The sequence below is a fragment of the Megascapheus bottae genome, chromosome 8 (assembly GCF_031878675.1).
Source record: "Megascapheus bottae isolate mThoBot1 chromosome 8, mThoBot2.hap1, whole genome shotgun sequence".
NCBI classification, from domain to species: Eukaryota; Metazoa; Chordata; class Mammalia; order Rodentia; family Geomyidae; genus Megascapheus; species Megascapheus bottae.
In genome coordinates, this window is record NC_143516.1 from 58,916,240 (window position 1) to 58,933,832 (window position 17,593).

General features: G+C 44.1%; 1 protein-coding gene across 2 annotated transcripts in view; it reads right to left on the reverse strand.

Moving 5' to 3' along the window:
- Adgrb3 (adhesion G protein-coupled receptor B3) overlaps nucleotides 1-17,593 on the reverse strand; it is a 466,475-nt gene that overhangs the window by 193,970 nt on the left and 254,912 nt on the right. For both annotated transcript variants that reach the window (XM_090338496.1, XM_090338497.1), the window contains exons 15-16: nucleotides 12,517-12,619; nucleotides 290-333 (exon numbers count right to left, since the gene is read on the reverse strand). In XM_090338496.1, coding sequence (XP_090194622.1) covers nucleotides 290-333; nucleotides 12,517-12,619 — 147 coding nt within the window. The remainder of the gene's footprint in view (nucleotides 1-289; nucleotides 334-12,516; nucleotides 12,620-17,593) is intronic.

Consider the following 17,593-nt stretch of genomic DNA (forward strand, 5'->3'; position numbering starts at 1 on the left):
CCAAAACCAGGACTGAAAGTGGACCCGGGCTAGGCTTGGGCAGTTCTGAACTATCAGAACTTTTCCAGCATGCGCACGGAATCTCTCCTGGCAGTTCAGTCCTGTCTGGGGCCTCATGGCACACGAATGCCTCCATGCCGCCCAAAACTGGAGGAGGAGGAGCAGGGAGAGATCAGCGCACACCTCCCCACCCACTTATCATCTTCCTGCTCACTGCCCAAGGCTGAGGAAGCTTAGCGTGCTTTGACTATTCAGTCCCAAGTAACACAAGAAAACACGCATCACTTACATTTTGGAGTCGTCCCACAACACGCAGTACGGGTTCAAAGTACCCTGGAAGGAAGCAGAAAAAGAGTGAACATGGCTGGACTGTGTGGAGTCCACAGACAATGGCAGCTATCTTGCTGCAAGCCATGGCCAAGATTCTACCTCAATTTGTTTTTAATAGAAACAATTTTTCATATTCTCTCTTATATATTTACTGATTCATCTTTGGAAACCCTATGAAAACAATGCCTCTCTTCCAATGTCATGAACTATGCTGAAGACTTCCTGAAAACTGGAAGAAAATTTTCCATGTGCTCCTAAGTCTATATATGGACAGATTTTCAAGTAATTGGCATTTCTTTAAAACTTGGGTCGCTGCATTATTTCATTTAAGAAGATCAAAATTCCGTAATATTTAAATCAGAGTGAAGCATATTATATTGGTTTATGTAAGGTTTAGTGTTTTCTGGAAGAACTAGATGTCATTAACTGTTCATTTTTAGAGTTGTAGGCTTAAAATTCTTCATTTATTTATTTTGGTGTGCTGGAAAATAGGATTTGAACTCAGGGCCTGAGCACTATCTCTTAGCTATTTCGCTCCAAGCTGGTGCTATACCCCTTGAGCTACAGCTCCATTTCTGGCTTCTTGGTGGTACATTGGAGGTTAAGTGTCTCATAGTCCTTCCAACCTAGACTGGCTTTGAACTGTGATCCTCAGATGTGAGCAGTTAAAATTTTAGGCATGAGCTACTCGTATTTGACCACATTAGCCTCATTTTGTCATTTGAAACTAGCTTGCTATTATTTTCAAATATAAAGATTTACATATCTACAAACTCTATTCTACTTCCAAAGGCTTTCTTTTAACCAGTGAACGTATCTAGTTGGTTTCAAGCTCTCACATTCTCCATATTCCTCACTTCCTGGAACACAGATTTTTAAAGTTCTATTAGAGAGAGCATCCAACTCATTTAGAGCAAAGCCTTGCTATGAATAATCTAAACTGAGTTTAAGTCCCAGCAAAAACACGACAAAATATAACTAGAGGAAAGGTGTAGTGGCAAACAGATAATAAGCAAGTTGATGGTTGACATACACAAGCAGATTTAAGAAGCATATTAAATCCAAGAACACAGAAGTTGTCAGGTAAATGAGGCAGATGGGCTAAAGGAGAATAATTAATATAATCAACACTTGAAATATTAAAAGCACATGTATTGAGGCCGGGAGTTTGGCCTAGTGGTAGAGTGCTTGCCTAGCATGCATGAAGACCCGGGTTCAATTCCTCAGTACCACATACATAGAAAAAAAAAGCCAGAAATGGTGCTGAGGCTCATCAAGGACAGTGCTCAGGCCCTGAGCTCAAGCCCAGGACTGGCAAAAACAAAACAAAACAGGAAAAACAAAAAAATCAATTCTCAAGTGTATTATAAATCTAAATGTATAAAGGTAAAACAATAAAGTAAGAATTTAAAAAAAAGCACATGTATTTAAAAATTTGGGGGAAAGATATGTTGTTCTTGCCAAACATGTTTTCGACAAAATAAACAAAAAGGCAAAGAAACAATCCATCTGTCTATTCATAACAGCACAGCTTAACCTGATTTAAGCATTCTTAATGACACAATTTCAGGTATTCTAAAAATTCAACATGACCCAAATTTTCAGAGTATCTTCACTTAAACTCCATTTTCTATTTTCTTTTACCTCGTGCTTCTCTTTCCAGATCAAACTTGTGTATTTATTTAATAGTAGGATGTGTCATCAGCTTGCTGAATACATTCTCTTTCCTTTTATTTTTTTGGTTTGTGTATGTTTTCTGCTTTATTACTCAAAAAAAGTGTTCTAGACATCTTTCCTAGCTCCAGCTCTGAGTCTACAAATATCACTCAAAACTGAATTTATTATCTCCTTTCACAATTATTTCCTATGTCTTTTTACCTATGGTATTCCTGAAATACAAAGCACTGTGACACAATACTCAGGGCACAGAAGCCAGAAGAGAGATCTAGGAAGACAATCTAAATACCTCATCTAGGAATCTACTCATTCAAGCAAAAGTTATATAATGAACACCATGCCAGGAGCTGGTGGTTCACACCTGTAATCCCAATTACTCAGGATTCTGTGATCTAAGGATCGAAATTCAAAGTCACCCTAGGCAGGAAAGACCAGGAGACTCATCTCCAATTAACCACCAAAAATCCAGTTGTGGAGCCCTAACTCAAGTGGCTCAAGTTGGCCTTGATGAACAAAGGTAAAGGACAATGCCCAGGCCTGAGTTCAAGCCCTAATATCCAAGCACATTAAAAAGTTATGTAGGAAAGGTTATTATGTCCCAGGCCCCTCCCAGGCCCTGCTGTGCAGGGCGAGCCATCACTGACACTGGCTCTCCCCACATTGACATGGCAGAGGTGAAGCAGGGTGTGGGAGGAGGGTCAGTCAGGAGTGTCATGACTCCGTTACACCGTGGGTCTATCAGCTGGAGGAGCTGATGGCAGGAAGTGCCATGCACTGGGAAGGCTTCTCCAGAAAGGCTTAAATATGAGCAAAGATCTGAGTGAATCTGATGACAGTAGAAGAGACAAGACGAAGTCCTTATTACCACAGAAGATGGTGGCCGAGGCTCTCAAAGCTGAGGAGGTGTTGATAGACCTCGAGCAAGTTCAATTCATGTGCTGTGCTGACCACAGACTTGCTACCTTCATAATGTCTGTGGTCTTTACTCTGGACCTGCTCTAGAGTCAACTGACAAGCCCATTAAAAGGGGGCTGCAAAGATTCATTACACGCAACAAAGTGCGTTCCAATAACCCCTCACTACACTTGAAGAATTATTGTTTAAGACAGCAGAAATCATATGGTAAAACACATTCGAAATCAATTCACTAGTAGATTATTACTTACTAGAGTGGCATTCCATGCAATTGCTCACTAACGCTCATTCTTGTGTAACTAAAACCATGTGAGGAGATGGACATATTAATTAATCTTAGTTAATCATTTCATGTTTATTATTCTGTATCCTTTAAATAGTCATAATTATTATGTGTCAATGAAATGAAGATACAGCCAGGTGCCGGTGGCTCACGCATGTAGGCCTAGCTAATCAGGAGGCTGAGGTCTCAGGAGAGTGGTTTGAAGCCAACGCAGGCAGGGAATTTCCTGAGACTCTTATCTCCAGTTAACCACTAAAAAGCCAGAAATGGAGCTATGGCTTACTTGGCATATCAATAGCCTTGAACACAAAAGCCCAAGGACAGCACCCAGGCCTTGAATTCAAGCTCCAGGACCAGCAAAATCAAACAACAACAACAACAACAAAAGATATAAAAGGAAAAATGTGGTTAGTCTTTTGGTTTTATTGAAACTTTCAGAGGGTTAGTCTTCACATATCATAATAAATGATTAATATTTTTATGTAGGTACTGAAGCTTGAACTCCAGCACTGGCTTAGGTGCTGTTGCTTATTTTTTTCCTTCACTCCATCTCAGATCACAGCCTCCAGAATAGGCAAGATTACAGGATTACAGGAGTGAGCTACCAGCACCAGGCATAGAGAATTTTTAATCTGGAATGATTGTAATTTTCTTACAACTTGCATGGTCCTCTTAAAATAAAAGCAAGCAGAACAAGCAGATGGGATGCTAAGGATACAAAGAAAGACAGTGACTTCTCCTTAACAGGCATTGCTCCAGCTCCAAAGCATTCCAGATTTCCCCTCTTCCCTCCTCAGCCCCTCTCCAAGAGTGATGTTGGAAAGACTAGTGAATGGAACTGTATGCCTCTGGGTACTTTTCTAAGTCATAGATAACCAGGTGAAGACTGGGTATGTTAACCTCAGCCCCTCCCTCAAGCTCCAAAGACCACAAATAGGCAACCCAAAACTCCAACACCCAAACACCCAAAGCTAGATTTGGCTGAGCTTATTCCTCCTGATTTCCCCTCCCAAAGGCTGATTTTTATTATTTGTCAAGCACAACTATAGCATGCGAATAGATTCTGGAGGTTCTAGAACATTTCTAACATGACTGACCTGCAAAAAAATATACCACGAGTTGTAACAATTTCCACTGCCAAACCTATGGCATGTCAATAAAAGCTGGTCCAAAAGAGGGGACTTTGCTGGGTGCTGGTGTCTCGCACCTCCTGCCCATCCTGGTTCCTCAAAGGCTACAGTCTAGAGGACCACAGTCTGAGACCAACTGGGGAAGACAGTTTGCAGGAGCAGTGCCCTCAACGCCCAGGTGCCACGTGACTCGCCGGTCTCCGTGGTTGGCTGGGGTTGGAGGTCACAGTTGCAGGCCAGCCTGTACAGATGATCCACAAGAGGAAACTCCACAGGCCACTGGATGCTGGGACATGAGACTCGTCTCAGGTGGACTGCGGGTGAGGCAGGAGCCAGGTGGACTTGAGACTCTATTCTAAAGCTAGTGTTGGAGGCATGGTCCAGAAGCAGAGCACCTACCTGCCAAGCACACGACCCTAAATTCAAACCTAATGCTCCTCCAGTCCCCAAGAGAGGATGATTGTATACTCTTAAGATTGTGTCTTCTCCCAAAGGAACATAGGCTCAATGGTTTCCCTCATTAGTAATAATTAGTGCATATCTAGGACTCTCCTAGCAGAGGATTACAATAGTGCAAACTTAGATACATAAGGTCATATAGAATGAGACTAAATGAAAGGATCTCCAGGATAGGGAACCAAGAGCTTTACCTTGTGTGATTGTTGTTCTTAATGTATTATCTTATTTCTCTTCCCTTTTGTTGCCCTTTGGTTAATCTTATATTGTTGTTGAATCTGACTTTGTTACCTGGTATATTGTATATACATTTATTTGATTATTTGAAATTGGAAGGGAAGTGGGAAAACAAGATGATTGGGAGGGGATGGGGAGAGAAATGGGGACAAAAATATGAGAAGGGGTATCAATCAATGTGTGAGAAGTAATGCACCTACTATCTGACAAATTAACTGTAATCCCTCTATACATTAGAATAAAAAAATTTAAAGCCCCCCAAAAGGCAAAACAAAACTAAGAACTATAAAAAGTAAATTGTCTTCTAGTGACAAAAGCTACAGAGTTGCTGAAGGTATAATTCATCGTCCAATGAGGTGATAAACTTGAAGATATTCTACAATGTAGTAAGTGGGAGTTTGCTGAACATTCTTCTCTACACCGATTCTCAACATTCTAGTTAATCAGCTCTGTGCTTTCACATTTAAATGACACATGGGAGGAGCGGAGTTACTGCTTTTGAAGGGAACATGGGCAGACACTGGAGTGTAAGGAGAGGACTGAGGATGTCTGGTGAGTAAGAAGAGGATTGAGGATGTCCTGTGTATAAGGAGAGGACTGAGGACGTCCTGGTGTGTAAGGAGAGGTAAGAGGCCATCCTGGAGTGTGAGGAGAGTGCTGAGGAGGCCCATCATATCCTGATCTGCGGATATGATGGTGACTGGTTCATGAAGGTTCTACAGGAGGAAGACCGAGAGCATGCTGTAGCCAAGGCTCGGAAATGGGAAATGTAGAACAGTGTTTCATCAGGAGAAGTGTGTCCATATTAATTCCTTCTCAGGGAGTTGGTGGCCTGTAATTAGAACACACAGAGAGAGTGTGCATTTACAGGAGCTCTGGCCCACGCCGGCCAGATGAGGCTGTGTGTGTGCTCACAGGGTGCCTTTCCAATTCTTGAGACGTGTCACTAACCTGACCGTTTACTACTTGAGATGAAGATCATGTCACAGAAGGAGCAATGAGATGTTGGACTACATCAGTGACTTTTTTTTTTCAAATGTGTATCCTTCAAAAGATGCTTGCTTTAACATCCATCTCATTGCATGCGATTCCATGGCTCCACGGGTGTGGGCGCCCACTACACACCAGTGGGTCTTCTGATCTCAAAGCCAGTCTGGGCTTGTTCCTTAGTGACTTGTACAAGCAGACGCTTGGACAGCTGGACTGCACATGGCCCACAGGGTGGGTCTTTTCTTATTTTCAGAGGGTTCTGTGTATCCTGGGGGTGGCAGTCTTGAGCAGAGAGAAGAGTGAGTCTAGGCAGTGACATTTCCTCCCTGACATCTGTCTGCCCACAGAGGAGCATCTGGGAGCTACTCCTGAGCACTTGGCACCTGCAGACCTCGACCTGGGCAGGAGCACTGGCACCATGCACTTGGCACTTCTCCTGGTTGCCGCTGATGCTCTACAGTTGCTGGTCTGGCCCCTGGGAGCCAGCTTCGCTTCCCCTGCTATGGCTGCTCCCTCTACCCAAGCCCCATGGGCCGGTACAATTGTACTTGAGCCACAGCATCCACGTTCTAGTGGATCTTCACTGGAGAAGGTCACACACGTGGCACTAAAAGATCACCTCCATCATCACAATGTGAGTTTTCCATTACTGGTGTGAAACATAAACATAGAACACGAATTTATCATCTGTGCAGCAAAAATCCACAGAGCTTGGCTTGGGCTCTGCCAGGAGTTTCAAAAGGCTGAGACCGGAGTGCCGGCAAGGTGGCACTCCTTCTCGGGGTGGGGTAAATGTGCTTGTGGCCCCTGGCTTGCACAGGCTTGAAGCTGGCAATGAGGTGCTGTTGTGCGCTTTGGCATCCATGTCCTGCTCACTGCAGTCTCTCCAGCTGTCACTCTGAAAACAGCAACGGCATGGGAGACCCACATCCCTTAACTGGAGCTAGGGTCTCATGGACATTTCTGCCTGCACAATAATCCTCCAGTCTCAGCCTCCTAAGTAGCTAGAATTATAGATGCGAGCCACTGGTACCCGCTGGATCCTATGTTTTAATGGCGCATGCGATTCAGCTTGGCCCACTTAAATAACTAAAACAACTTCCTGAAATCAGTCCTTATCTACAGTGACGTCACATGCTTCCTCTTCACATACAACATGCCTGTAGCATGCGTGTGGCGTGTCCTTTTGATATGCAGTCACATGAGAGCCACATGTGGGCTGCCACCGGAGTGTGGACAACCCACAGCCAGTGGGCTGAAGCTGGCCTGCTGTCTAGTCTTCCTATGTATGGTTCTGTGGGAACAGACACGAGCACTGGTCTGCAACTGCTTTGTGTGGGGTGGACATCACTGGCCTCCTATATCTAAAATATCCACTACTCGTTTGCCAAAACATTTGCTAACTTTGCAGCCGGGAGTTTGACGTAGTGGTAAAGTGCTTGCCTACCATGCACGAAGACCAGGGTTTGATTCCTCGGTACCACATACATAGGAAAAAAAAAGCTGGACGTGGTACTGAGGCTCAAGTGGTAAGGCTCAAGACTCGAGAAAGCCCAAGGACAGTGTTCGGGCCTTGAGTTCAAGCCCTAGAACTGGCAATGTGTGTGTGTGTGTGTGTGTGTGTGTGTGTGTGTATATATATATATATATATATATATATATATATATATATATATATATATATTTGCTAACTTCTGCTCTGAGAAAGAGACACTTACTCAGAAGCCTGTCTTGGAAACTCTCCATTGTGTAGCATGGATGAGATTGAACTGTTGAGATGGGAGGTGGATGCTTCCCCAGGAGAGAAGAGACCAGAAGGAAGAGAGTGCAAGGCCTAGCCTTGGTCCACTGCTGGAGGAGCGAGTGCCTTCACTAGGCCATGCTGGTGTCCACATCTCTCTAGAAAGGTGACTGGGCTCGTTCAGCTGCCGAGACAGCAGAGGGCACTCCCAAAGGACAAGAACCAAGGTTGAAAGGCAATTTTAGAAGTAAGGGCTCAGTACCCTTGGAAGGCTCATACGTATCTGTGACATCAGCTACTCTGCAGTACAAGAGCTGCATGAAAAGCCCATGAGACTTCTTAATGAGCCAGCAAAATAATCAGGAGTGGAGGCGCAGCTCAAGTGGTAGAGGTTAAGCCGAAAAAGCCCAGAGAGAGCAACAAGGCATTGAGTTCTACCCCAGTGCATGCACCAAAATATAATGACTAAAATAAAATAAAATTTAGACATGAAGCAAATTAAAATTTATAACGTAAAGGGATACAAATTACAGATGTGTAGCTGGCCTACTTCCGTTCTTGCCAAGCACTGTTTTACTTCTACAGGCTGCTAGCCCTTACTGGTCATGAAAACACTGATGGATGAGAGGTTCCATGCTGGGGGTGGAAAGCTAACCAGCACTGCACCTATCCCCTGTTCTCTACTGGATCTACAAAGGTGAGGGCCTGGGACTCCTGTCTGTCTGTGTGTCTGTGTGTCTGTGTGTCTGTCTGTCTACCTATCTATCTGTCTGTTATACATACATATATGTCAAATTGCCTACTTTGTTAGCTTAACCCTGGTAACATAATAAATAAGTATGGCAAAGAAAATAGCTCTGGAGCCAGAGTCTTGTGAGATTTTGGTGCACACGACGTTTTGGGAGCCACCAGCAGGCAGGATGTTTGGATCATAGCTCCGAAGAACAGACGTAGCACTGAGTATGCTGCCCAGAGAGAAGCTGTTTTCTTTTCAGGGCTAGGTTAACCGACAGGTCAGCAAAATGCATGCTGTCTCTCCACCCAAATGGAAGGAATGGCAGCATGACATTTTACTTAGATGAATAATACATTTTCAAAGTCGAGAAAACATGAGATAATCATAATGCTTTCACTGTCTGCTCTTCTAACTTGGCTTTAAATATGAAAATGTTATCCTCATTATAAAGACCTGGTAAGCCCAAGCTGTCTCATAATGGATCTTCACTCTGTGTGTGTGTGTGTGTGTGTGTGTGTGTGTGTGTGTGTGCACATGCAAACATATCTGCTCTGTTACACTTAGTTTACAATAATCGTTTTCAATGAAATAATGATCTTTATACACTGTAGGATATAACAATGTGTAAGTATAAATGTCATGCAAATAACATTAGAAACATGACACACAAACTTCTTTTTCTGGGTAAAGCAAATCTGATATTCCTTGAAAAGCCACTGACTGCTGGGCTCAGATACTCATGACAGGTCACGGAAACTGAGCAAGAAGTCTGCCTGGCAATTAACTGCCCAGCTGCTGAAAACGTCAACTGGCATTACTAAATACCATTTGGAATTGTTTTTCTATTTCCTACTCATATCCTCTCCCAAGGGCCTTTGTTATATTGAACATACTGTAAATGCTGTTTGTTAAAAGCTTTTAAAAAGAACACTTTTCCTTTATACAATGTTAATGGGCTTTTCCCTTGACTCCCTCTTAATTTTTAATCCCTAGCCTTCCTTTTTCCTCATGTGACACATAAAGAGATGGGGTTTGACTGCTGTGATCCAGAGCTCTAGAAAGCACAGCAGACAGTTTTCAGATGAGAAAACTGTTGAATCAGGCAGATAAGGAATTAAAGATACGTTGTATCTAAACTTTCAAAAACAGTACTGGGGTGTGTGTGTGTGCGTGTGTGTGTGTGCGTGTGTGTGTGTGAGTGTGTGCGCACACGCACGCCCGCACATGCCTGTGTGTGGTGTATTGTGAAGTTTTAGCTTCTTATGTAAGATATAATTTCTTACCAGGCACCAGTGGCTCATGCCTGCAATCCCAGCTACTTAGGAGGCTTAGCTCTGAGAATCAAAGCTTGAAGTCTGTACGTGCAGAAAAGTTCTTGAGAACTTTATCTCTAATTAACTGGGAAAATGTCAGAAGTGGAGCTGTGGCTCAAGTAGTAGAATGCCAACCTTGAGTGAAAAAGTTAAGGCACAGCACCTAGGCCCTGGGTGTAAACCCCAGTACTCACAAACACATAAACACATGCATACACACACAGACACACAATCCCTTTACTTTCAACACAAAGCATATTTTACTGTCAGCTATGTTTTGGTTATCTTAGAAATGGAAACAAACTAGTGTCAGTGTATAAAAATGCCTTTATATGAGTAGCTGATGAATATTAATATACATTAAGCTAATCAGTCACATATCGATATCTTCATGGAACCGGCAAATGTTTTGCCAAATGAGATCTGGGTAGTAATATAAATGTAAGTGGTATCATAAGCTTTGCCAGCTCCACAGTGAATCAAATCCCTGCATTGCTCACTCTGCACTGAGCCCTGGAGGTCCAGAGTCCAGGATAGAGGAGTGGTATGGCAGCAGGGGCTGCCCTGCAGGTGACAGGGCTGTGACAAGGGTGATGCTGCCCCTTTCTCCTCCTCCAGCTCTGCCTCGTCTAATCCACACCTTCAATGGTGGATGGCAGACAATGCCATCATGACACAGAAACAAGTTCTAAGTTACTTGAGGCCACTGTCTCACTATCTATGTGTGTGCAGGTGTGTGTGTGTGTGTGTGTGTGTGTGTGTGTGTGTATGTGTGTGTACATACTAGGATTTGGACTAAGGGCTTCATGCCTTGCTCTCTTTTGTCTTTTTTGCTAAAGAGTGGCTCTCTAGCAGTTGAATCATAATTCCACTTCTGCTTTTTACTAGTTAGTTGGAGATCGGTGTCTTAGAGAGATTCTGCCCAGGCTGGTTTAGAACCAAGATCCTCAGTTCTTCACCTGTGTCTGGCTCATCTCCCACCCTCACATGCTGTCCTGCTGTCCCCCGTAAAGTGTGTTGACTGACCATTCCTCCCCATAGAAAATAATTTTCTGTGTATGGTTTACCATTTTAAAAAGATCATGTAGCAAATTTTTAGTCCCAGGAAAGAAACGTGAGGCTCGAAGTCTAATCAAGTTCACTTTTAATAATGTTTGGAACTAAGGTTGTAAGATGGCTTCATCATGGTTTTTGAGGTTACTCTTTTATAACATATCAAAAAATGTCCTCTAATTAACATGTTTTTAGATTATAAATAATGTTTTCTTCATTATTTGGGAAAGTTTTCAAAAGTTTATTTACAGAAATGTTTTCAGTGTAAGAGTTATAATTCATTTTCAACTAAAACGCTTAGAAAATATGTTCTAGTCTTATGGGTTGAAGGCATGGTTATAAAGGCACCTGTTCGGACGGCCTAGAGCTTGCTCAGTAATTCTGATAAGGAATTAACACCGCTTCCTACTTTACTGATTGGAACTACATAGACCTTCTCGTGAGCAACAGTGGAAAGAAGTAAAAGGAAGATTGTTATGAAGAATTCTGAATGCACACCCAAGTCTGCATTCCAAAGCAAACATTCCCATGTGCCATGGCTTTGCAGCCTGGGGGGGGGCAGGTAGGGCTGGGAAGGCTCAGAGCAAGCCGGGCATCAGGCAGAACCAAATGCTCACATTTGGGAAAACTGTAAATAGTGTAATGGTTTAAATATTAATTGCAACATTTCAATGTTATTCTAGACAGATTTATCATTTTCATTAAATACTCTTGGAAGCCTGCAGCATTTTAGTGAGAACTGGTTCCCAGGAAGAGGACTGTCCTTTCCCAGAAAAACCAAGGTTGAGTTCTTCCAGGAATCAGAAAATAGACAATAGTAGAAATTAGATATACACTGGAGCCCACAGGATGTGAACTTAAATTCTCTTGCTAACTATTCAAACTCCCAAAAATGACTCAATCACTGTTGGCTCTTACATGGAAAACAACTTTGTAGAGACTTTGTGAGGGACAGCAAAAAATACCTGTGTGTGAAACATAATTAACTCCCTTGTGTGTGTGCATGTATGTGTGTGTGTGTGCGCGCGCGCACATGTACACACACACACACACACACACAAACACACGTAGATCCTGGGACTTCAACTATGGGCCTGGTGCTGTCCCTTGGCTTTTGTGCTGGAGACTTGAGTTCTACCACTTAAGCCACAACTACACTTCTGGCTTTTTGCTGGTTAGTTGTTGATAAGAGTCTCTGGGATTTGCTTCCTGGGCTAGTTTCAAACCGTGAGGCAGATCTCAGCCTTCTGAATGGCTGGAGTTATGGGTGTGAGCTATGGCACCGGCTGAATCAGTCCCTTTTGAACTATGATGCTAATTTCTCCTACTGTATGCCCTCACAGAAGGGCATTCTTACACCAGACTTCCCATTAGAGGATAAGATCACTTCTCACTACATCCCAGTTCCTGGGGTCAAACACACAGCCTGGTAAAGATAAGCAAACTGATAAAGAAACCACTCATTCACTACCATCCCAGGTAAAATGAGGTCAGTTTAAACAAACACAAAAGCCTCATGTGTCTGTGAGCTTCCGTGTGAGACAGGAGCGCATATGAGCTCACTTCATTTTCAGCTGCAAACTCCCAGAGCTGGGCTCCAGTCTTGGGGCTAAGGTGGCCCTGTAGGCAGCTCAGGGCATGCACAGGTCACTTACATTAGCCAGGTGAGCCAGCTCTATCTCCAGAAACCAGTCTGTGGCTTTGGGTTCAGGCCTGATTGTCACCACGATGACTTTGGAGTTGACAACGGTGTAATTTCTGAAACAGAACAACACTGATTAGAAGCAGGCAGGAGTGGCTGAGGAGGACTGTGTCATACCACCCAGCTCCTGCTGGGGTGACAACACATTAAACATGCCCTACAGCATCTGTGCACCATTACAGGCGTGTGCACTCACACACCATGTGCTACCTCACAAAAGCACCTGGAGCTGGAGCATTCGGAGAGACCTAAAGGCATTTTTTTTCCATTTTACACCCAGAGAAAAAGTTTTAAAAGCATCCACTCGGCCTCTGATTACTTACATTAAACTACAAGAGTAATTAGATGATAGCAGGCTCTGTGGCTCATGCCTGTAATCCCAGGGCAAAGAAATCAGAGACTCTTATTTCCATTTAACCTGCAAAAAGCCTGATGTGGAGCTGTTGCTCAACAGGAGATCATTAGTCTTGCGCAGAAAAGTCCCAGCAAGAGTGCAAGGCCCTGAGTTCAAGCCTCAGTTCCAGCACTCACATACCACACTAGTGCTGGGTTGTGAGTCAGAACCGTCAGACAGTCAGAGCAAACAGAGCTCATTATCTCGGGATCTCACACACTGGAGAATAGGTACTTCTTCGTCTGAGTGCTTTCTGGTTAGTTTGCTTTTAGTCTTTTTTGTTTTCCCCTACTATTTCACAGTGCAGAAAGATACAAAAAAAATTGGGATGTTAAAGAAGATGAAACGAAGCCGAGTGAAAACAGAAATAAACCTGCCGTGGCTGGTCTGCCGTGGCCCACACCCCGGCTGCCTCTCAGCTCCGGGAACGTGACCACGGGAGCTTCCTATCACACACAACTGCAGTCACACAGCTTATGTGTAATCACACTTACACATGGCCATTCTCTATACACACACGTGTGTGTGCAAGCCTTCTTATTCCACCCAAATATCTAAAACGCTGCAGATCCCAAGTACTTAGCAACTGGGAGATTTCACCAGGGTTCTGTGCAGGTGGAAAAGTGAGTGTACTCTTCCTTCTTCCTTCTTGGTTAATTCGAAATAAATTATTTGCTCTTCCAAGGGCAGATGCTAGTGTGGGGAATTCCTATCAGATATCCAAGAATCCGTAACTATTCGTGCTCTCATTGCTTTGGCAAGGCGTTGTTTACACATAATTAATGAGTACTGCTTCATACTCCGACCACTGGCTTCTGCCAGGTAACCAGTGCCACAGATGAGAGACAATGTATGGCCCCCAAGTGGTGTTGCATACTGACTTCTCTCCTCCATGAAACGCCTGTCGCCCTAAATTCTAAATTGCTGTTAATGAAATCCTGCCTCTGACTTAACTCTGGGAGTTTCTTTGATCTCTACATTTCATCTTTTTTTCATATATTTTTTATTGTAATTAATAGAAGGGTTACATTATATTCACCAGATAGAAGGTGCATTAATTCCCATACATTGATACCCTTTCTCATGTCTTGGTCCCCATTTCCCTTCCCCTCCCCACCCCTCATCTTGTTTTCCCCCCTTCCCTATCCAATTTCAAATAACCAAATACTGTTGCACAGTAGGAGCACCTGGTGATCAGCTATGGTTCTCCAGTTAAGCACACTCTGGCTGAGGCCTGGGGTTGGCTTTCGTGGTGACTCCACACAGCCCCCAGGGGAACTTGAGCTCCATGCCTCAGGTGAGTGCCCAGGACAGCGGGCTGTGTGGCAGCAGTGCTCATGCTTGGCTGCTGGCCATGCTGCTGTCTGAGATGACCAGGCCACACAAGGCCTGAAAACCTGATAGAGGAAATCCATGGAGCATGGATTTCAATTACCTCTCCTCTCCTTCCTTTCTTCCTTCCTTCCTTCCTTCCTTCCTTCCTTCCTTCCTTCCTTCCTTCCTTCCTTTTCTTTTTCTTTTTCTGTGCTGGTGATGGGGGCTGGAACTCAGGGCATGGGTATTGTCCCTCAGTATTTTTCTCTCAGAGGTGATTCTCTACTCTTTGATCCACATCTCCACTTTGAGCTTTTGCTAGTTAAATGGCGATGAGAACCTCATGGATCTTCCTGCCCCCACTGACTTCAAACCTCAGTTCTCAGATCCAGCCTCCTGAGCGCGCACTGGGCGGCTCCTCCGTATGTTACAATAATGTTTCCTGAAGTTTGGATAATATTTGACACCTGTCCTTCCTTAACTGGGCTTTAGAACAGTGAGCAGTGATTGATGAGTGCTGGAATCACATTTTCCCGGTTGCTGTGAATCCTTGCCTCGTGTATGCAGGAACACCAGGAAGCACGCAGCAGGTGAAAAGACTTGCACGTGTTGTTCCCTTTGGGAAGCGGCCCCTGCAGGAAGTGTCACCTGCCAGCCCTCCAGCCCTCCCAAACAACCCCGCTGGCAGCAGCTGCAGTCTGGAGAAAGGGGGCTCTCTTAGCTGGGTTCTCTGCCACTGTGTTACCCTGAAGGTGAAGGTGGTCAAGGAGCCAGTGGTATAAATGGAGACAGCTGGAAGATGGCGCTGGAGGGCTATCATATTGGTTGGGTCATAGTCCTCCTGCGATGGTGGCAATGTGTCTAGAGCTTGAAGACTGGAGACTGTGTTTGTGTGACACCACCAGAAATACTCAGGCTGAAGAAATGCACCATGGCCAGGCCAAATGGTACTGGATGCCCAGGTGCATGCTGCTGTCCTGGGGAGGTTACATGAGTATGAGCTCGGTGCATGTTCCTGTGAATGCACGTGAGCTCGGGAATCTGCACATGAGTTCCAGTGCATGTTCCCATTCTGGGGAGGCTGTGTGCATGTGAGCTTGGGTGCATGTTCCTGTGAATGCATGTGACCTCGGGTGCATGCTCCCATCCTGGGGAGGCTGCAAGAGCAGGAGCTCAGGTGCACGCTCTTGTACATGCATGTGAGCTTGGGTGCACTTTCCTGTTGCATGAGTGTGAATTCAGAGCACCCTCATGAACTAGGGAGCCTTTATGTGTGTGAGCTCAGGTGCACACCCTCCTGTGCATGAGTGTGAGTTCAGGTGCATGTCCTGGGAGGGCTGCGTGTGCATGCACATGTATTGCTTGTTATCTATGGATCCTTTTCACTCCCTCTGCTCCCCTAGTCCATCCTCCCTGCTATGAATAAACTCAGCACTGCTAATGCAGCAGGCTGTTTTTACAGCACAAAGATATTCTTTTTTTCAATTATCTAAGTAGCTAAATGATTGGAAGCCATGGATGTGGCTGTTCTGTGTAGAATTAGCAAGAGCGCCAAGCTATGTGTGAGCTTCTCTGTGCCCAGGCTGTGGCCAGTAACTTGGCAGTAGACCCAGGTGGAGAGAGAGAGGCCTGTCTGGAGCGCAGCACCTCGGCTGCCCAGGGGCCGAGGGAAGGGCCCTGTACCATGGCATCTGGAGCACAAGGTTTGTTGAGTTTAACCAGGAAAACACGTGTCAATTCATTAACAGTATGCTCACCTCACCTAGGTGTTGGCCCCTGTCACCTGCCACCCCAAAGCAGGGTGCACAATTGTATCACAGCATCCATCATTTCTGTACATGCCTCCTTCTTGAAGGTTCTAAGACCAGTGAAGGCAAGAATGGTATTCTCATTTATGTACCCTCATCTCCATCATTCTTGGCATGTTTTAGTGCTCAAGGCATATATGTTGAACAAACACACCCTGAATGTCAAACTTTTTATCCAGTTCTTTGAAAAGTTTATGACAGTAGTAAATGCTTAATAAAGAAAAAATAAGCAAACTTACATTATGCAATGACACCCTTTTGAAAAAAAGTGTGTGCTCTGCACAATTCCCTTCATCGTATGCCATCAAGTTAAAATTCACATGAGTGAGTAGTTGGCTTGAAGCTGCCACTTGTGGCTCTGGGATAGCATGGCTGGCTGGGCTGGGATTTCCCGCTAGGATAGCAGAGCTCACAGCAGACTGGATTTCATCAGTAAAGTAATTAAGTCCTTGCCTGTCCGTAAGATTTGTGGTGCTATCTGAAACACTGAAAACTAGGTGGTGCTATTTAAAGGGTGGAGAAAATTCAACTTATTCTTTAAGATTTGATTCCTATGTTTCCAAATACATTTATAATAGAAACATTAATCTTTTTAAATTAATCTTTTGCTTTGTTTTGGTTTGGTGCTGATACTAGGCCTTGAAGTCAGGGGTGCAGTGCTGTCTTTTAGCTGTTCCACTCGAGGCTGGCGCTCTACCCCTTGAGCATTTTTTTTTCTGGTTAATAGAGATTAGAGTTCTCTGGTTTATCTTTCCAGGCCAGCGCTGCTCCTCAGGCCTCAGCTTCTTTTGTGGCTAACATGGCAAGCGTAAGCCACAATGTCAGGGCAACTTTCTAATGGCTAGCAAACATTAAGAAGGGGTTGAGTTTAAAGAATGTGTAGAAACTGTCTGTAGTACAGCTAGAATTTCTGACGTTGGAAATAACTTGTAAGTCAAACCCCTACACTGTCATGTGGTCTGCAGGCACAGCTGAACTGGTTTGCAGTGGTGCAGAGGGTCGGGAGACATGGAATCCCAGGCTGTTGTTTGTTGGGCTCATTAACCAGCCCAGGAGGGGCTCATCAATCTATGAATGCAGTATAAATGACAAGCATCTCTTAGAAGATTAAAAGCTGAAACACTAATTAAATGTCATGTATCTAGATCTATATATATGCTGTTATCCCTAGATAAATTTCCAATTACCTTGGCATGGATTTATGAAACCTGAAATATCCTGTTTGTTCTGGGAGGTTTTACCGAAAAAGACTCATACAACTTCATTAGATATCTAGAGGTAAACTGATCATCTGAAACATGATATATTTGCATCTACTATAGTTCTCATGAGCAAATAATGCGAATGTAGCTGGTAAAGTTTCTTCGAGCTTACAGTTGAAGAGAGTTCAGCTAAATGCTGAGTAAGAAGACAGTTATGAAATTTTAGTCTTGTTAGGTTGAAATGGAAACACAAGCCCCCTGGTTTTATGTCACTAACCAGAACCTAGAATTCTGAAAACCTTTACACAAATA